Source organism: Hetaerina americana, unplaced genomic scaffold, assembly GCF_022747635.1.
Source record: "Hetaerina americana unplaced genomic scaffold, ioHetAmer1.1.p SCAF_5, whole genome shotgun sequence".
Classification (NCBI taxonomy): domain Eukaryota; kingdom Metazoa; phylum Arthropoda; class Insecta; order Odonata; family Calopterygidae; genus Hetaerina; species Hetaerina americana.
Genome location: NW_027287095.1, coordinates 43,971,486 through 43,988,127, shown reverse-complemented (window position 1 = coordinate 43,988,127; position 16,642 = coordinate 43,971,486). Strand labels below are relative to the sequence as shown.

Sequence of the window (16,642 nt, the reverse complement as noted above, 5' to 3'; positions counted from 1 at the left end):
ATAGTGGTGGAAGTGGAAACTGCATATGTAGAAACCCATTTCTGAGTAAGAGTTTAACTTGTTTCTTGAAATAGTGATGGAGTGGAATTTAAATTTATTGCAAACATTACTTTGTGGCGATGAAGTATTATTGCATATCTTGGTGATTATACCATAAAATTCTTTGAAAATAATTTTGTGGGGCAATTAATATTCATGAAATGATTGACAAATTGAAAAGTTCGTGCATGAATAGTTTTGCCCCAAATTTATTTCTTAATCTTCTGAATCTTATTACAACCTATCTAATGGGTAAAATTATAGTAAACTATGAATGTGATAATGACTAAATTTGAATATTTATGTGAGTAAATTTCTCGAATGAGGTATTATACAGGATATGCATGCTATAAAATGGGGACTAAACATATGCAGTCATATCTTGTTTGGTGCAAGGTACTTCTTCCAGAGAGCATTTACACTATACTAATTTTTGTAAAATGGGAACATTTGTATATGGAGGAGATGGGGAATTTGAAGGCTTTGAAAATTTACTTATGTTATTATAATCCCTATTATATATAGTTATTATCATCTTCAAAGCCAATAAATAAAAAAAATTTATGCAAAAAACATCTTCTCTCGTAAACTTAATATTCCCTATTTCAAGTTCCCATTTTTCATCATCATGGTGCCAAAGTTGATTGCTGATTCACTATCAAAGTGAGTCACTATTGGTATTGATGTGTTTTATATTTAAAAATCTGGAACTAACTAGCATTAGCATAGACTCTTTCAGAGCATTCATCATCCCCATCTTTTGTCAGGGACTCAAGTAAAGTTAAAGCTTTGAAACAAAAGACTGACTGTATAAGAGAGATGTCATATCACTACTGTTAATCAATCCATGAAGCAAAATGCTTTCCATTTTTTCCAATGATGTGCGTTTTTTCACTGCAGTAACTATGGCAGATGAAACTCAACTCATTTTTTTCTTTGTTCAAATGATGTTATCAACCATTATATTTGTACACTTAAATTTATGTACAATGACCTACTTATGCTGCCCATTTTCTAAAGCCTATGTTACTTTCATCTTATTTATGAGATTTATATTTCTCCTCACAAATATTGAAGTATTTTCTGTTTCATGGATGGCATGTCATCCTTTTGTTACCGAATCTAACTCAATTTCACTCCTATAATTGTGTCACCAAAAATTGAGATTACTCATAATTGGTGGTGCTTGCAGTGGCTGCTATTAGATTTGATACAAATATGAATGAACAAAATAAAAAGCGGCAGCAATTACTTACATTAAATTCACATGTTTGACATTTAAGGTTAGGGAAAATTTTGAGCCTGAGAGACCATTTGGCACTAATGCAGAGTTGCACTAAAAGAGACGTTAATTATATTAAGAGAAATAACCCTTCCCCAAAATACAGTATGTATCTTGATCAAGAGAAACCAATAAATAAAATTACTGCCAATTTTTTTCATTGTAGGCAATTCCCTCTGGACATACCGGGGGAAATTGTATGAAGAGATTTCAATCCATTCCTGATTTAAAAGTACCACCAAATAGCGGCTACATGAATAAATAAATGCACAAATGCTTGCATTTATTTATAATTTATACACTCTGGCTAAATTAAACTCATTGCTGTGGTTTTTAATTGGCAATTAAAGAATTTGATTAGTACAGCATCAAAAACAGGGCTCTTGAGTTCTGGAAGTTGTCGTATGTTTACCAGACGCTTTATTGCTTAAAGTTTTTTGTGCTGTCCATGTGGCCCTCTGTTCAAATAGATAAGCTGAACCATAATTTTTTTTCAGATTGTTGCAGCAGCAGGTGGTGGTGGAAAAGTAAACCAACGTATGGTTTTAAATTTGACTGGAATACCTCAAGCAAGAGGCACAATATTAATTGGTGCTCGTGAAATTACCAAAGCTGATCGTGAACAGCTGGTGCTGCAGTTCCATGGTCGTCATCTAGATGCTACTCATGTTAACAAAGCTTTCTGTTGCATAGCATCATCTGCAATTCCTCAATTTTTTCTAGAGGTGTGGGTTCGAAGATTTCAGGATGTTGATGAAACCCTAATAACACGCTTTGAACCTTTAGAAGGTTCTTACCCACAGTGGGAGCCAATGAAAGTTGGTGCTGGTGCGTTACATGGAGGAAAACCTGACACACCAATTCGTTTTGTTTGTTACATATCAGGGAAACGTAAACCAGTGGGAGAATTCTTCTCCTCTGTGTCAGCTATTGAAGAGGGAATGTCTGAGGCAAAGGAGTTTGTGATGCAAATTCCGAGGGTAAGTTTGACTTAAATCTTGTGATATACGAGCTTGTTTCCTCATGACATCGTGGCAGTGACATTTTATGTACCGTCATATTAAAAAGTTATTACACAAAGTAGCTGCAGTATTTTGTTATTGTATCAGATTGTTACGTCAGATCACAGTAAGATCTTAGTGTAGTAGATTTGTGTTAATATAAGTGTGATATTCCTTTGTCAAAATTATTTCTTTAGTTACTGGGATGGTAATGGTAAAATTCAGTCTCTTTTACTATAGTTATGGCTATATTCCCTAATTTCATACTCTTTTATGATGAAGAAGGCTTCAGTAACTTTTTGAAAAATTAATGAGAATGTAATTGATACACAAAAAGTTATCTTGGATACAAAGTTAATGTTTATTACAAATGTCTTAAGCATCAAATGTTATAGTCATTATGTGGGTAAACTGGGGTAAAACTTCATGTATATTGGTAATTCAAGTGAAGTTTATTTCCATCACTTGTAGTCATTATATTGATTTACTTCCTGCGGTTATTTAAGATACTGCATTTTACCAGATGAATGTGGTACATTCATTTCGTGTGTGCCACTTGATACTCTGTTTCACAAAACCTCTTTAAATTTTTATAGGGAAGGAATAGCATTCAGAGCGCTGGGGAGATAGTGGTTGTCAGCTTCAAGAGAGAGCAAGTATTTACATTCCTTGATTATATCACATCTGGAACCCAGATCCAGTGCTCCATTGCAATAGATTTCACTGGTAAGCTTCAGCCTTGTAAAAATCTCTAATTACTTAGTACCAAGATGAGCCTTTTAGTTTGGCCATTTTAAATTTCCTTAAGGTCTTTTGCAAAGTATGTAGGTAAGTTATAACAAAAATCCGGTTTAAAGAAATAAACTAAATACATAGTATAGCCAGTTAATGGACATATGTAACAGTAGTAGACATCTGTGTGATGAAATTAGTTGTACCATATCAAAGTTTTCCTGAAATATGAATTCATCTGTAATCCTGCGTACAAGATTTCATATTTATCCTGAAACTGTTGAATACTTTTTGTAAAGATATATGTATTTGATTTATCTAAACTAAAAGGCACACGCAACCCTGTTTGATTAGGTACTGCTTTTTGCTTTGAATTGCATTGTTATATGAATTATGCATTAATAAAATAATGAGGCGTTTATTGTATAGTGGCAATCTTCATCCTGTCGGTATTATTGTAGAACTTCATTCATTTCATATTTACATGTACTTTTTGTACTAAACTACTGTAATATCTGAAGTGCAACTTATATAATTTGACACAGATCATTGATATAGATCAAGGATAGCAAGGACCCCAAAATTAATCCCTGTGGCACTCCTCTGGTAGAAGAAATACTTATGGTTCTATTCATAGTTTGTATATAAAGTATCAGGAAAAGTTTAGGAAAAATAGATTTATTTAAGATTTTCTACAATGCCTCAAAATTCTTCAAAGTACATCCCTTAAGGGTCCACTCACTTTTGCCAGTGGCTTTTCCATGACTGATTGGTTATTTACTTTTGATAAATGAGCCCTATTATTGAATGTTTCTCAGGATTTTACTTTATCTTCCTTTACAGCTTCAAATGGATTTCCTGATTCCAAGAAATCTCTGCACTTCTGTGGTGGTGATAAGCAAAATCTTTATGAACAGGCTCTAACTGCAGTATGTGAAGTTGTTCAAGATTATAACAGTGGCAATGAATATCCAGTGCTTGGATTTGGTGCTCGACTCCCTCCTGATGGCCGGGTGTCACATGAATTCTTTGTCAACTTTGAAATGAACCCATATTGTAAAGGCATTAATGGTAATTATGCTTTTATCATTCTTAATTCTACCTGATATCTCATTACAGGATTAGGCAATTTGTATGTAGATAAAAAAAATGCACTATTGTTACTTCTTATTTGGAACAAACTGTAGGTACATTATTCCTTGGCTTATTTTCTTTGGGAATATTTGGTTTTTTTATCTATCATAGCCAGAAATTTTTACATGTGGTGGTTAATTTCACCAAGATAGTTCCCAACAGGGGAATGGCAGCATATTTGGGCTGATTCTTTTTTATTATTTTGATGTTCTTAAATATTGCTCAAACTCACCATTGACCACAACTTTGATGTGGTGGTATGGCTAGCATGTTCCAATAATCCATAAAGCTATGCTGGAAGGAGCAGTGATAATTGTGGCCACCAGGGTCACCCAGGCCAGATAGGTTGAAGGGTCAAGCCAGAAGAAAGGTAGCCCTTGCAGTGTTTGCTCTTCAGTAAAACAGCTTTAAAGACATTCAACCCCAGTGGGGTGGCCATTTCAGTAATGGTGATTTGTTAACAATAATACTGATAAAGACTGAAGGAAACAATATCAATTAGGGTACGTAAATAAAGTTTCAAGACTGGTCTCAGAATGCAAAGTTAATTGAACACTTTCATACATCGGACTCCAACAAAATTTCCACTGCTGGTAAGCTCCCTGGAACTCCTCAACGGGAATGCTGTCCAAAACCCTCGTTGAAGCCTTTTGGACTGCTGTGACACCGTCAAACCACTTCCCTTTCAGGTCTCTCTTTATCCGGGGGAACAAAAAGAAGTCACTGGGGGTAATATCAGGGCTATAGGTAGGTTGTGGGAGCTTTGCCGCGTTGAACTGGGTTTAAACTTCAGTGATAGCGAAGCAGGTGGGAATGGTCACATTGCCATGGTGGAGCCTCCAGTTCTTTCCTCTCTGGGCAGACGTGGTGGACTCAATCCCTCAAATGGCAGACCACTCCAGCATAATACTGACCATTGACAGTCTGACCGGTTGGCACAAACTCTTGGTGGATCATTCCTTTCACGTCAAAGAAAGCAATGAGCATGCTTATCACATGTGACTTGCTCATGTGGGCTTTCTTCGGCTTTGGCGATGAGGAGGTGGTCCACACCGAGCTTTGTCTCTTCAACTCTGGATCGATCATATTCGAAGACCGAGGTCTCATCACCAGTGACCACTTTATCCAAAAAATTGGATTCGGTTTGCAAATGTTCGAGCATTTCATGTGAAACATCCTGTGAGTTATTTTGATGTAGATTGGGGTTTAAGGCTATTTTTTTTAGTAAATTTGGGTAGGGGTTAGGAGTTCAGTAGTGTCTAGTGCTTGGATCCATTGGAAAACTTTTTAACCCAGTAGACTAATGCTGAAAAAAACAGCAAAATTAGCACTCAACTCCAAGTAGTTTACTTTTCCTAGATCCTGGGTAGGTATGTGACCCGCGTATCGTGACAATACAACAGGATGCATAACACTGCAAACATAAGAGGGTCATCCGGAAAGTAGTACCCGTTCGTGCCGCATGAAGTGCTGACGACGCGAGTAGCCGCTGGACGAGGTCAGATAGCTTCAGTGGCTTGTCTGCCTTCTCTGAGCCAAGTTGCGTGACGCTAGCATTGCCTGTGTTGTTTCTGTGATTGTTTACAATGTTTAAAAAAATTGAGAACGCCGCCAGTTGTGAAGTGAGGGCAGTGATTAAATTCCTCAATGCAAGAAACGTTCGCCCATGTGATATTCATCGCCAATTAAAGGAGGTGTATGGAGACAATGTAATGGACGAGTCGTCTGTTCGGCGGTGGTGTCGCAACTTCAACATGGGGAGGGGGAACACACACGACGATGAGCATTCGGGGAGACCATCTGTCATTACAGACCAACTGGTGAGCTCAGTTGACGAATTCGTGAGGAACGATCGGCGCGTCACAATTGATGACATCTGTGAGCATTTTCCCAATGTTTCTCGAACAATTGTTCATGAAATTGTTAAACACCATCTGCATTATGCAAAAATTTGTGCAAGATGGGTCCCTCGCGTATCTCAATGAGCTGGCGGCGAAGGACTATGCAGCAGGAATACAGAAACTTGTCACACGTTATGACAAATGCCTTAATTTGCTTGGAGATTATGTTGAGAAGTAGTTTAAAGTATCCTCTTTCAAATAAAATTTTTTATGTTTGTTAATATTTACTTTTGTGTCATTATTTCACGAACGGGTACTACTTTCCGGATGACCCTCGTATTATTTTTACCCTATAACTGGCTGCCCATTCCTAGTGGGATGTGTGAAGACTGCCAAGGCTATTTTCAGGAAGTATCCAATTCTAGACTCTTAGATTTTGAAATATTTCTAGTACTTAAATTTATTTTATTCATCTAGTTTTTTACCCAATGCTGAAGATATATTTGGGGCTCAGAATTGTGGAAGAATTACAGGGGTTAACTTCAATTTTTAGAAAGGCAAATATAAATTAATTACAACATTTATGAAAAAACAAACTTTTATGTTTATTTTATATTATTATCAGAAAAATATTACTTCCATGCAATGAAATGGTATTCTTTAATGATAAAATTTAGTTTTATTTATATAGCATAAGTCCAAAAACAGCACATTTTGGCTGTTACATCAGACTATTATCAATGATAACAATGGTCATATTTAGAAACACCCAAGCCCTAGGTGGAGGAAAACCCATCCAGGTGGGAATTGAACCCGTGACCCTTGGAATGGCAGACACGGATGTTATCTCGCCACCACTGGGGTTTGTTTTCTCTCCAACATTGCATTTTCATGATGAATAATTAATTTTTGTGAGAGGTACAAACATTTTATGACTGTACACTCTTGCTTTCATCCATTGATACACACATGCTTATGGAAGCATTCGCCGTGAAGGCCTTTATTGCATTTAGCACACAGTTCAGGATATTTTTCTTTGTCCTTTTCCCTTTTTCTCTCTTAGGCTGCATGCACAACAGTCCTTCTCTTTATTATTTGGCAGTTTTATAAGTGTTTTGACGCCACCTGTCACTGATGACTCAGGTTGCTTAACTCTGTTTATCTTTTCTTGAAGCCACTCTCTGCAAAGTTCCTCTATTATGCTAATGTTATAAGGTTGCCTGGACCAAAGCTTTTTTCGACTTCTCAAATATTTCCTGTCCTGTTGTCTCTAGAAACTCAATGGGCATTTTCAAAGGGTTATCGTTGTTCACTCTTACTTCCACCCACTCATCTTTGCCTGGATCAACATTTCCATCCTCTTTTTGTTTGCACCCACATGAGTCATCTCCCTTGGAGGAAATGAGATCTGACACCTATTTGTCCCTGACCTTGAGGTTTAAACAAAAGATTCTTCACTGCTAGAAGAATAAATCTCTTCATCAGAGATCTTGGATGGCAAGTCAGTGTTGTCATCATTAATGATGGGTGCATCTTCAAACACTTTGATATTTGTCACAGAGACAACCCTAAAATAATATTTTATATGTTATAACAAAATGAAAAATTGTGAATAGAAAATTACTGCATCTACTTGACCAATGCTTAACAACATGGAGAAGGAGAGGCACACAGTTCAGGAAAACATATACAACAGGAACACACAGCGTGAGCTCCCACCAGCCCAAAAGATCATATGCTACAGGCCCGAAGTAACGAAAAAACACGGCATAACTTACGAGGCAAACATAGTGTGCTCAGCATATATCTTTAGAATTGGGGGAAACCATCTAAGTAAGCATCAGGGATAGAGCACTAGCCTTAGAAAGAGGCGGGAGGCATTTACTGGGCCGCGTATCATGAAGTAAACTAGTCAAAAACAAGGGACCAGTAAATTGGGCGGTGGTAATTTTTGCACATCTAATGAGGGCCGATATATCAGCTTGCTGGCAGTAATAGGGTTAATAGGTAGCCTATTTTGCAAGCCAATTAATGATGGATTTTGGACAGTTCCTAGCAACTATTAACTCCTCAGTATTGTAAGAACTTTCTCTTTTTTTGCCATTTTGCTTTCTATATTAGCCTTCAACATTCCCTTCTCCACCCACTTTTTCTTTAAGTGAGTAAAGTGAAGGAAGTAAGAACTTCCTCTTTCTTTGCCATTTTGAGGGATGAAGGGTGGAGAGAAACCCAGCATTAGCATTAGCCTACTCTTAACAAAAGGCACCAAGGGATCACAGATTAATGTCCTATCCAATGGACGGCGTACCTACTCAAAGTGCTCTCCACCTTGCACCTCAAATAAGGATTGGGATACCATGGAAAAATCTGCTGCACTCAAGATTCGAACACAGGCCCCTTGGGTGGGGAGCAAGTACGTAGCCTCCGCACCATCATGATCCCCCTGCATATATTTGTTTTTAATGTGTTACATTTGTGCCGTACAATCATTCATTAGTAGTGATGACACAAAGAGTAAAACCATAATGTAAAAAAATCTGGATAAAAGAAAAAAATCTCAAGCACATCAAGCACACTCTGTTTTGCTGGTTATGAATTCGTCAAACATAGCTCATAGTCTGGAGGATGATTGTATGGGATGATGAAGTATTTTTTGAGTTCCTTGTGCCAGGATAATAATTATTGTACATTACACCTGTTTACATCCTTTGGTGGTTTCAAAGCTGAATAAAAACTGCCAACTGACAATAAAGCTTGTTTAAGAGATGGTTTTACCCCTCAAAATTCTTCCTTTGATAATGGTCTTTTCTCATAAAAAATTAACTTTCACTGTAGGTGTCCTGGATGCCTATCATGAATGTGTGAGGAAGGTGGAATTTTGGGGACCAACAAACTTCAGTCCAGTAATCAATCATGTGGCAAGCTTTGCCAAAATGTATGGTGATGGATCACAGTATTTCATTCTTTTGATTATCACCGATGGAATCATAACTGATATGCATAAAACAAAGGAGGTAAGTGTTTTTATGATGTATTAACACTTTGTGAACCACTATAAAGTCCTTTTAGTGTGTATAAAAATAAAATTTGGAAGTTCATTATGGTGAATAGGCCATCCTACAATTGTTTTATGTCAGTATATTAATGTTTTCATACACGCATTTAAGATAGAATTCTGAAGTGACTTCATAGCTCATTCAATCCTTTTAAGGATGGCATCTGACAACAAACTGTGAGCATTTTTCATAGTGAGTGAATTGTCTATTGTTTGTTGAATTGTGTGTTGTTAAAAATATGAAGAAGTGAATAGGTATTAAGTACTGGCCTGGACTCTTTTAACCTAAGTTTTCAGTAAAAATTACATCCCTCACTCTAAAGAAAGTAATTATTTTAAATTTTATGGTGTATTGTGTCTGTGAGGGGAGTTTGGGAATTAAAAGTCATTGTTTACTTAGAGAGCTGGCACCTTAGTTTTTCAGCTAGTAGCATCTCTTGAAGGAGTATGCACTGAATTTCAGCCAGATTAGTTTATTGCTCTGTCTTAAGGATATGTTTCAATCGAGCAAGTAGAGTTATTTACAAAAAAGTGTGAAAGAGAATTTATTGAATTGATCAAACTATTTATGAAAGGCAAATCTCCTCTTGTAATGAAAAAAAAACTTGAAAAGTGTAATGGTGAATCTGTGCTTGTGATTTGGATGGTTTATACGTTTTTCAAAATCTTCAGGGTGACCATATAAGTACAAGCAATCCTGAATGTTTTGAACATCCTGTTGAGGTCAAAACTTAAGAAATCTTTGATTAAATTCATGATATGGTGATGGATGATAGAGGGGTTGATGCCCATGAGATTGTTAATACTATAGGCATCTCCAGTGAGCTAGTGCATAATATTTTGCATCCACGTATTTGGACATGAGAAAGCTATCCATCCACAAGATGTGGGTCTTTTTTCTCACAGCTGACTAAAAAAAGTTGTATTAAATGTTCTTAAGCCAGTTTGGAGCTATTTCATCAAAATCTATGGCACTTAAAGCAACCTTTTGTCAGTGTAAGTGAAGCATAAACAAATTGTTACACACCTGCAACCAAGGAACAACTGAAGCATAGGGATGCTATCAGGGAGTCTTCACCAAAGAAGGTGAAGAACATACCTTCAGCTGGGAAGGTGATAGAGAATAATTTTGGGATTCAAATAGAATAATCTTTGTTGCTTATTTGGGAAAGGGCCAAAATGTCACGGATGAATCATTATTAGACTGTATGAAAACTAAGTTGCCAGAAAAAGTCCATGATTGACTCAAAAAATTCCTTATAAAAGTGACCATTCATTTTGTTTTAATGTTGAATATTAATTTGCCTCTGATTCATTGTACATTATTGCTTTAGATGACTTTGACTTATTATTACATCTTGTGGATAAAATTTGGGTAAGCATGAAATTATATATGGAGTTTTTATGCTGTGTACTTTTTTTTACTCTTTGAGCAAAACTTATGGATAATTATTACTACATGTAGGATTAAATCAGGAATGAACCTAGGTTATGACATTTTTTCCAAATATTTCATTAATTGGACAGGCATAAAAAAGTTATGAATATTCTGCTGTTTGCTGTCAATACCCTCTTTATTTAATATTGGGAACTTTTGTGCATGGTGTTATTTATCACTTGGAAAAAAAGTTGATTCAACTTTCAATTCAGCAGTCTTTCAGTCATATACAGAGTGTGCGGTTATCTCCGGACAAATTTCATTTGAATTTCCTGCCATACCGTAGCTCCACTGTTCTTGATAGCTATGGGCATCTAGTAAATAGTCATAACTTCAAAATGGCCAAGATGTTACGTACAAATGCGGAGTAAAATCGAAGAGCCACTATTATATTCGTGCTGGAATTTTGTCCAGTAAAATAGTTTGATTCTTTGGGTACCCCAGGTCAATTGTTTATGATATTTTGGCTAAGCATAATGCTTCGGATAAGTCTGGGGAAGGTTTTGCTAACCCAGCAAAGAAATCTCATTCGAAAAATCCTCATTCGAAGAAACGCGTGTCAAGAACTGCGGCAGTCGTCGAGAAGGCTCATGCACTGATTGCAGAGGACCTGGGACGATTGCTGCGGAAGTTAGCATCAGAATTGAATGTTAGTGAGCGAACAATGCGTCGGATGGCAGAGGAGGACCTAAAATACAAGTCATACACAATAAAGGTGCGACACATGCTGTCTGAGGCTGCCAGAACAAAGCGGATTGCTCGTTGCAACCAGCTATTGTGTTCTCTAAGAAATGAAGTTGTGGGGCGAATCAGATTCTTTTCTGAAGGAAAAATTATCACCGTTAACGCGAAGGTCAACCTGAGAAATGATCGCTGGTTTGCCCATGACCCCGAGGACATCCCGATTGTTGCTTGAGCAAAATTTCCGGCTAATGTTCATGTCCTAGGTATTGTGTCCAGTGAGGGTGATGTCATGCTGCCATATTTTTGTTTGAAAAGGGACAAACAATCACAAAAGAAGTCTATCTGCAAATTTTGAACAATTTCGTGAAACCGTGGATGGTAGTTGTGGCCTCAGGGATACAATATGGCTTTCAACAGAACTATGCACCAGCTCATACAAGTCCGCAACTGGCTCTCAGATAACATTGACATGTTCTGGTCAAAGGAGTTCTGGCCCCCGCATATACCGGACTTGAACCCCCTTGACTATTATGTTAGCAGCGTAGTCGAAAGAGTTACCAATTAGACGAGGCACCCTAATGTCGTATCTCTACGCACCGCTATCGTAGCAGCATTCACGAATACGAGCAGCGCTGTTTATAAGAGTCCATGCGATCGATTCAGGACAATGTTGGAGGCAGTCATGGTACCTGAAGGGGGTTACATTGAATAATGTTACTCTTGACTGATACCACTACTTCTATGTAAAAGGATTTCCATTTTCATTTGTATTTTTCTTGGTAAATTTTTTAAATAAAAATTCATTTGTCCGGATTTAATTGCCGTACCTTGTATATTTACATGAATTGAGCTCATTACTAGTGAAGTAAACCATAAATTAATCTTAACATTTAACTTCTATTGTTTCTTACTAAAGAAGAACATTTCTGATAAAATTAATTAATCTCATATTATAGGCTCTGGTTGCTGCTTCTGTTCTGCCAATGTCTGTTATCATTGTTGGAGTGGGAAATGCAGATTTTGGTGATATGGTTGAACTTGATGGCGATGTTGTACCCTTGGTTGGGTTTGAGGGCCAAAAAGCAGCTCGCGACATTGTGCAGTTTGTTCCATTTTCAGAGTTTATAACCGCTGCGGCAGCAATATCAAAAGGTGATGAAAATTCCACTGCAGCCAAAACGCTGTTGGCTCGTGAAGTATTGGCAGAAGTCCCGGCACAGGTTGTGTCATTTATGCAAGGAAAGAAAATTTTGCCTGGTCAGTGGGTCAAGAAAGGAAAGGAAGAAAAGAAAGAAAAGATTTAGTTTTATCTCAGTCAGGTCTTCCAAACATTTACGGTTAGAGTGTATTACTTATATATTTTCTTATAGCCTTTGACATATCTAATAAAAATGTAATATTGTATAGTTTTTCAAAAATCAAATTTGTAATCAAACCAAATTCTCTTGCACTTTGTACAGTAGAATAGGCCTTTCTTGTCCTGTTGATACAGCATGAAATCATCATGTTACCATGTAAATATCACCCAAATTATAGTTCTTAAAATAGAGGCTATGATAAATTATCATTTGCAGAAAAATGCTATGAAATATTTGATTCTTTCAGGCATGAATTTAACGAGCATCAAAATTTAGTCTCCATCATTCTAAGTGATGGCCTATAAATAGAGATCATTCTTGTGATTATTTGTGAATGTATATTCTATTGCCTAATATGATTTATGAAACAACTGGGCTGAAAATTAACCTTTTTTAATGTCACTCGGCTATCTTTTTTCATGGCTACCCAACAGTGATGAAAATAACCTGGAGGTTAATTTAAAGATGTGGTTAAATGAGTTTAAAACTATTAAAATGTCTGTTTTTGATGTTTGATGTGATTACTGACTCAAGGTATATTACCAAGATTCAAGTACAGAGAAAAATAAGTTGCTCATTTTCCATCAACAGGTCATTTTGTTGGTGCATGTTTGTCGCTATGAAATTTAAACAAATAGTTAACAGACATGAAGCCAATTCTAATGTCAAGTGGTAAAAAAACCATTTCTAGGATGTAAATGAAATTTTATATGTAAGTAGTTGCAACTATAAAAAACATCAGGTAATATTGATGTAAAGTCATGTAGAAAGTGATCTTGTAAGTTGTAAGTAAAACGCTTTTGCCTTTGCCATCTCCAAGAATCATCTCTGAAGAGGTTAGCATGTGGGAACCTTTGTACAGGATGCATCAAGCAAAAATTCTTCACAATTCTAGTGAATTGTGACATACTATTTATCTGCAAATGCCAAAATAACTTTTATATACTGCAACAAAATGTTTCATAATGGAAATGGCATGTGGCTGAACAGAATCATTTATTTTGAAGACATTTCAGCATATGTATATGCTCTTAAATATTTTAATATGATGAAAGGTTAAAGTTAGAAAAGGAACAGATATAGCAGCCCTTGTAGTGTGTAAGGGTATATTGTTATTTTCAGTGATGTAAATACAGTATTAGTTCCACTTTGCTGCAGGGGCAAGGACTTCAGGAAAGCCATTATGAGTGATGGATGTTTGTCCAGATGCTGCAAAATGCCACATGCCATAAGTAATTTGTAAATAAGGTGTTCAAGAGGCACATTTCAATAGTAAGGGCCAGTGGGTATTAAATTGAGAACTAAATGAAAAAAATAAACATTTAGTTGTGGTTCCAAATTTTTCCATATAACACTATTTTCCTACATTGTTCCTGGTCACTATTTCGTTCCTAACATTTTTGATATGCTGAAACAAGCTTTTTGAAACCCTCCACAAGGAATTCTGCCGCCTGGAATTTCAGCCAATTTTGCATTTATTTTTTCAGCTGTTTAACCATTTTCACAAATTATTTAGATGCTGGCTATTTCTTGAGGCATATTGATGCACAAAATTTATGTTTTATCACCAGTTATGGAATGAGAAAAAAATTTGTTACCCTCGTGCTTATAACAGTCTAAAAAAGCATCTGCAGGTTTGATTTCGATATCTGGTCTCAGTACTTTTTAACATTTTTGGCACCAATTGTGCACAGTTTGTGATACCCTGGTGGTCATCCATGATTCCAAACAATATTGCCCTTGAAATTTCTAGGAAATTATTTGATAAGATAACTAATTCTCTTTCTTTCACATTTACAATCTCAACAAGACCATCAGTCCAGAATCTAGGTCTGCCAAAGCTCTGCTCATTGTGAACATATGAGCAATATACCTTAAACTCATGACACCAGTGCCTCATTTTCCCATTACACATTTTAGTGGGTGCATATTTTTCACAAAATTAATGGTTAATTTCATTAGTACAAAGTCCTTTTGTTTTTTGAAATCTAATCACTGATCAGATTTTATACCCGGCAAGATTGGTTGTAATGGCACTCATTATAACACACTGTTATGCAAAAGTAAACTACACAAAACCGATGGCAGTATAGTGGTTTTCCAAATGGCCAGTTAGAACTAATGTTCATGTTTGATGTAATTATTTCTCCCTATTACAATTGATTACCAATTGACCCTTACTTTTGAAGCAAGCCCCATAATAGTTATATTTTAAGTCAAATATGGAATCAGTAAATAATTTTACTGGAGTCCCTTATCATATTCATATCGTAGTGTAGTTATTAATATAATCCAATTTTTTAGCTCTCTATTTCTATTAGCCATTTCATAAAGGAATATATTCGTATTATCAACCTCAAATTCAATGTTTTGATAGTCCTACAGTTAAGGACTAAAGAGCACGCTCATTCACATGGTAAACGATATGGTCAAATGAGATTGAAACATTGGAATTTCACTGAAAAAGTTTGTAGTGGGAGCATCACCATGTATTCAATATTTTCCAATGTGACTCCCAGGTTAATACATGAGCATAATAGGTAAGCTCAATGGGTTATGTTATTAGAGGTGATTCTGACAAAAGCATATAATCAAAAACTTGTTTATCTGATAGTATTTTGAAATTATGATTAATAATTGACTTAAGTGTTCAATTCATATCAATCTGAACCATTGTCAATTGCAATATTTTAACTATGCATTTTTTAAACAATGAATACCTGTAGAGTTAATAATCAAAAGGTTTACTGAAACCAGTGTAATAGGTATTAATGTTTAGTCATGTGTCCTGAATATACCTTAAATAGTAAAATGAAATTCATTTAAATTATCAGATGAACATTAATGATGATTAATGGCATAGACACCTCATTTTCAGTGGGCATGAAAGTGTTTCAAATTACTGTATAACTTCAGATTCTTTTTTGCTTAAATAATTGTCTTCTTAGTTTGGGTTGAATGTCTATGTCTGTATTTTTAAATCCTACTGCCAAGTTTATATATTTAAAATACTAGTTTATGTTGGGTTCTTAACTGTATATTAGGTCATTCAATTCATTCTGTATTTTTCTTTTTGGACACCATCAGTTTTCTATGGTACATACAGTAAGCCTTCACAATGCTCCAGGTAATGTGATTAATCTTGCTAATATGTACATATGTGATCTGATTAATGTGCTTTTGCTCTTTTATCATTAATATTCCAAGTTAAAATTGCAATGGAAATATCTTCGGCAGGGTTTGGATCATCGGACATAACTGATCAAAATCATTCTCAAAAGTGAAGTTTGTGAAAAAGTCTGCATGGTTTCTCATTTCAAATTATCTTTTTTATGTTAACAGCAGTACATTTAAATTTGTTGAATTGGGTACATGGGGTGGTCCTTTTCGTGTGGTCACACTGTCTAATGCTAGAACCTTAGTGTGCATCAAGTCTGCTGTTTGAAGAATCATTCCATAGATTTCTCAAAAAATTCCTCTAATTTTCTGAAATTACCATTCCTGCCAGTGATATTTCATGCACTGATTAGTATCCTATGGGTTAAGGATTTCTCTTTAAGGCATGCATATATTTTTTGACTAAGAAAACTCCAAATTGGCACTTTGCTCACATTAGGGTATTGGTTAATCTTTTTTTCTATTTCAGTCTGCTAATTTGAGGGTTTACTGTATGTAGTCCATTCAATATTACATAAATTAGCCCTGAAAATACTTCTGAATGAAATGTATTTGTGTTTTTTATCTGTAAATCTAAAGATTTTATATGGGGCTTAAGTAAGTTCAGTGGTTAAAATTCAATGAGTTTAATTATATTACAATAGTTCTACATTTATGATTGGTCAAGTTAAAAGGCGTGCCTAGAAGATGACTGCCCATACTGATTCATCAATAGAAAATATGTATTGCAAGGAAAAAGAATCTTTCATCCTTGAAAAAATACTTTTAATTTTCTTTCTTCATTTTTTCTTTCCATGTTGTCCCTGCCTTTAACCATAATCAAAGCTCTTATCTCCTTTCCATTGGAGGAAGATGTGAGGCCACATTTCTTTGTTGAGAATGCAACCATTGGCCAGCTATC

At 35.8% G+C, this 16,642-nt stretch overlaps 1 protein-coding gene across 1 annotated transcript; it reads left to right on the top strand.

Annotated features, from left to right (window-relative positions):
- Positions 1–393: 393 nt before the first annotated feature.
- LOC139693647 (copine-8-like) lies at positions 394–12,510 on the top strand. Its single transcript, XM_071591887.1, has 6 exons — positions 394–435; positions 1,819–2,301; positions 2,919–3,048; positions 3,898–4,125; positions 8,865–9,043; positions 12,163–12,510. Exons 1-6 carry the CDS (start codon positions 394–396, stop codon positions 12,508–12,510), a joined length of 1,410 nt encoding a protein of 469 aa, XP_071447988.1.
- The last annotated feature ends 4,132 nt before the right edge of the window (positions 12,511–16,642 follow it).

Bases quoted from the DNA above. Each gene is read 5' to 3' on its own strand.
- LOC139693647 (XM_071591887.1), top strand. From the start codon at position 394: ATGGGGACTAAACATATGCAGTCATATCTTGTTTGGTGCAAG. The intron at 436-1,818 runs GTACTTCTTCCA...ATTTTTTTTCAG, and splicing joins CATATCTTGTTTGGTGCAAG to ATTGTTGCAGCAGCAGGTGG. The intron at 2,302-2,918 runs GTAAGTTTGACT...AAATTTTTATAG, and splicing joins TTGTGATGCAAATTCCGAGG to GGAAGGAATAGCATTCAGAG.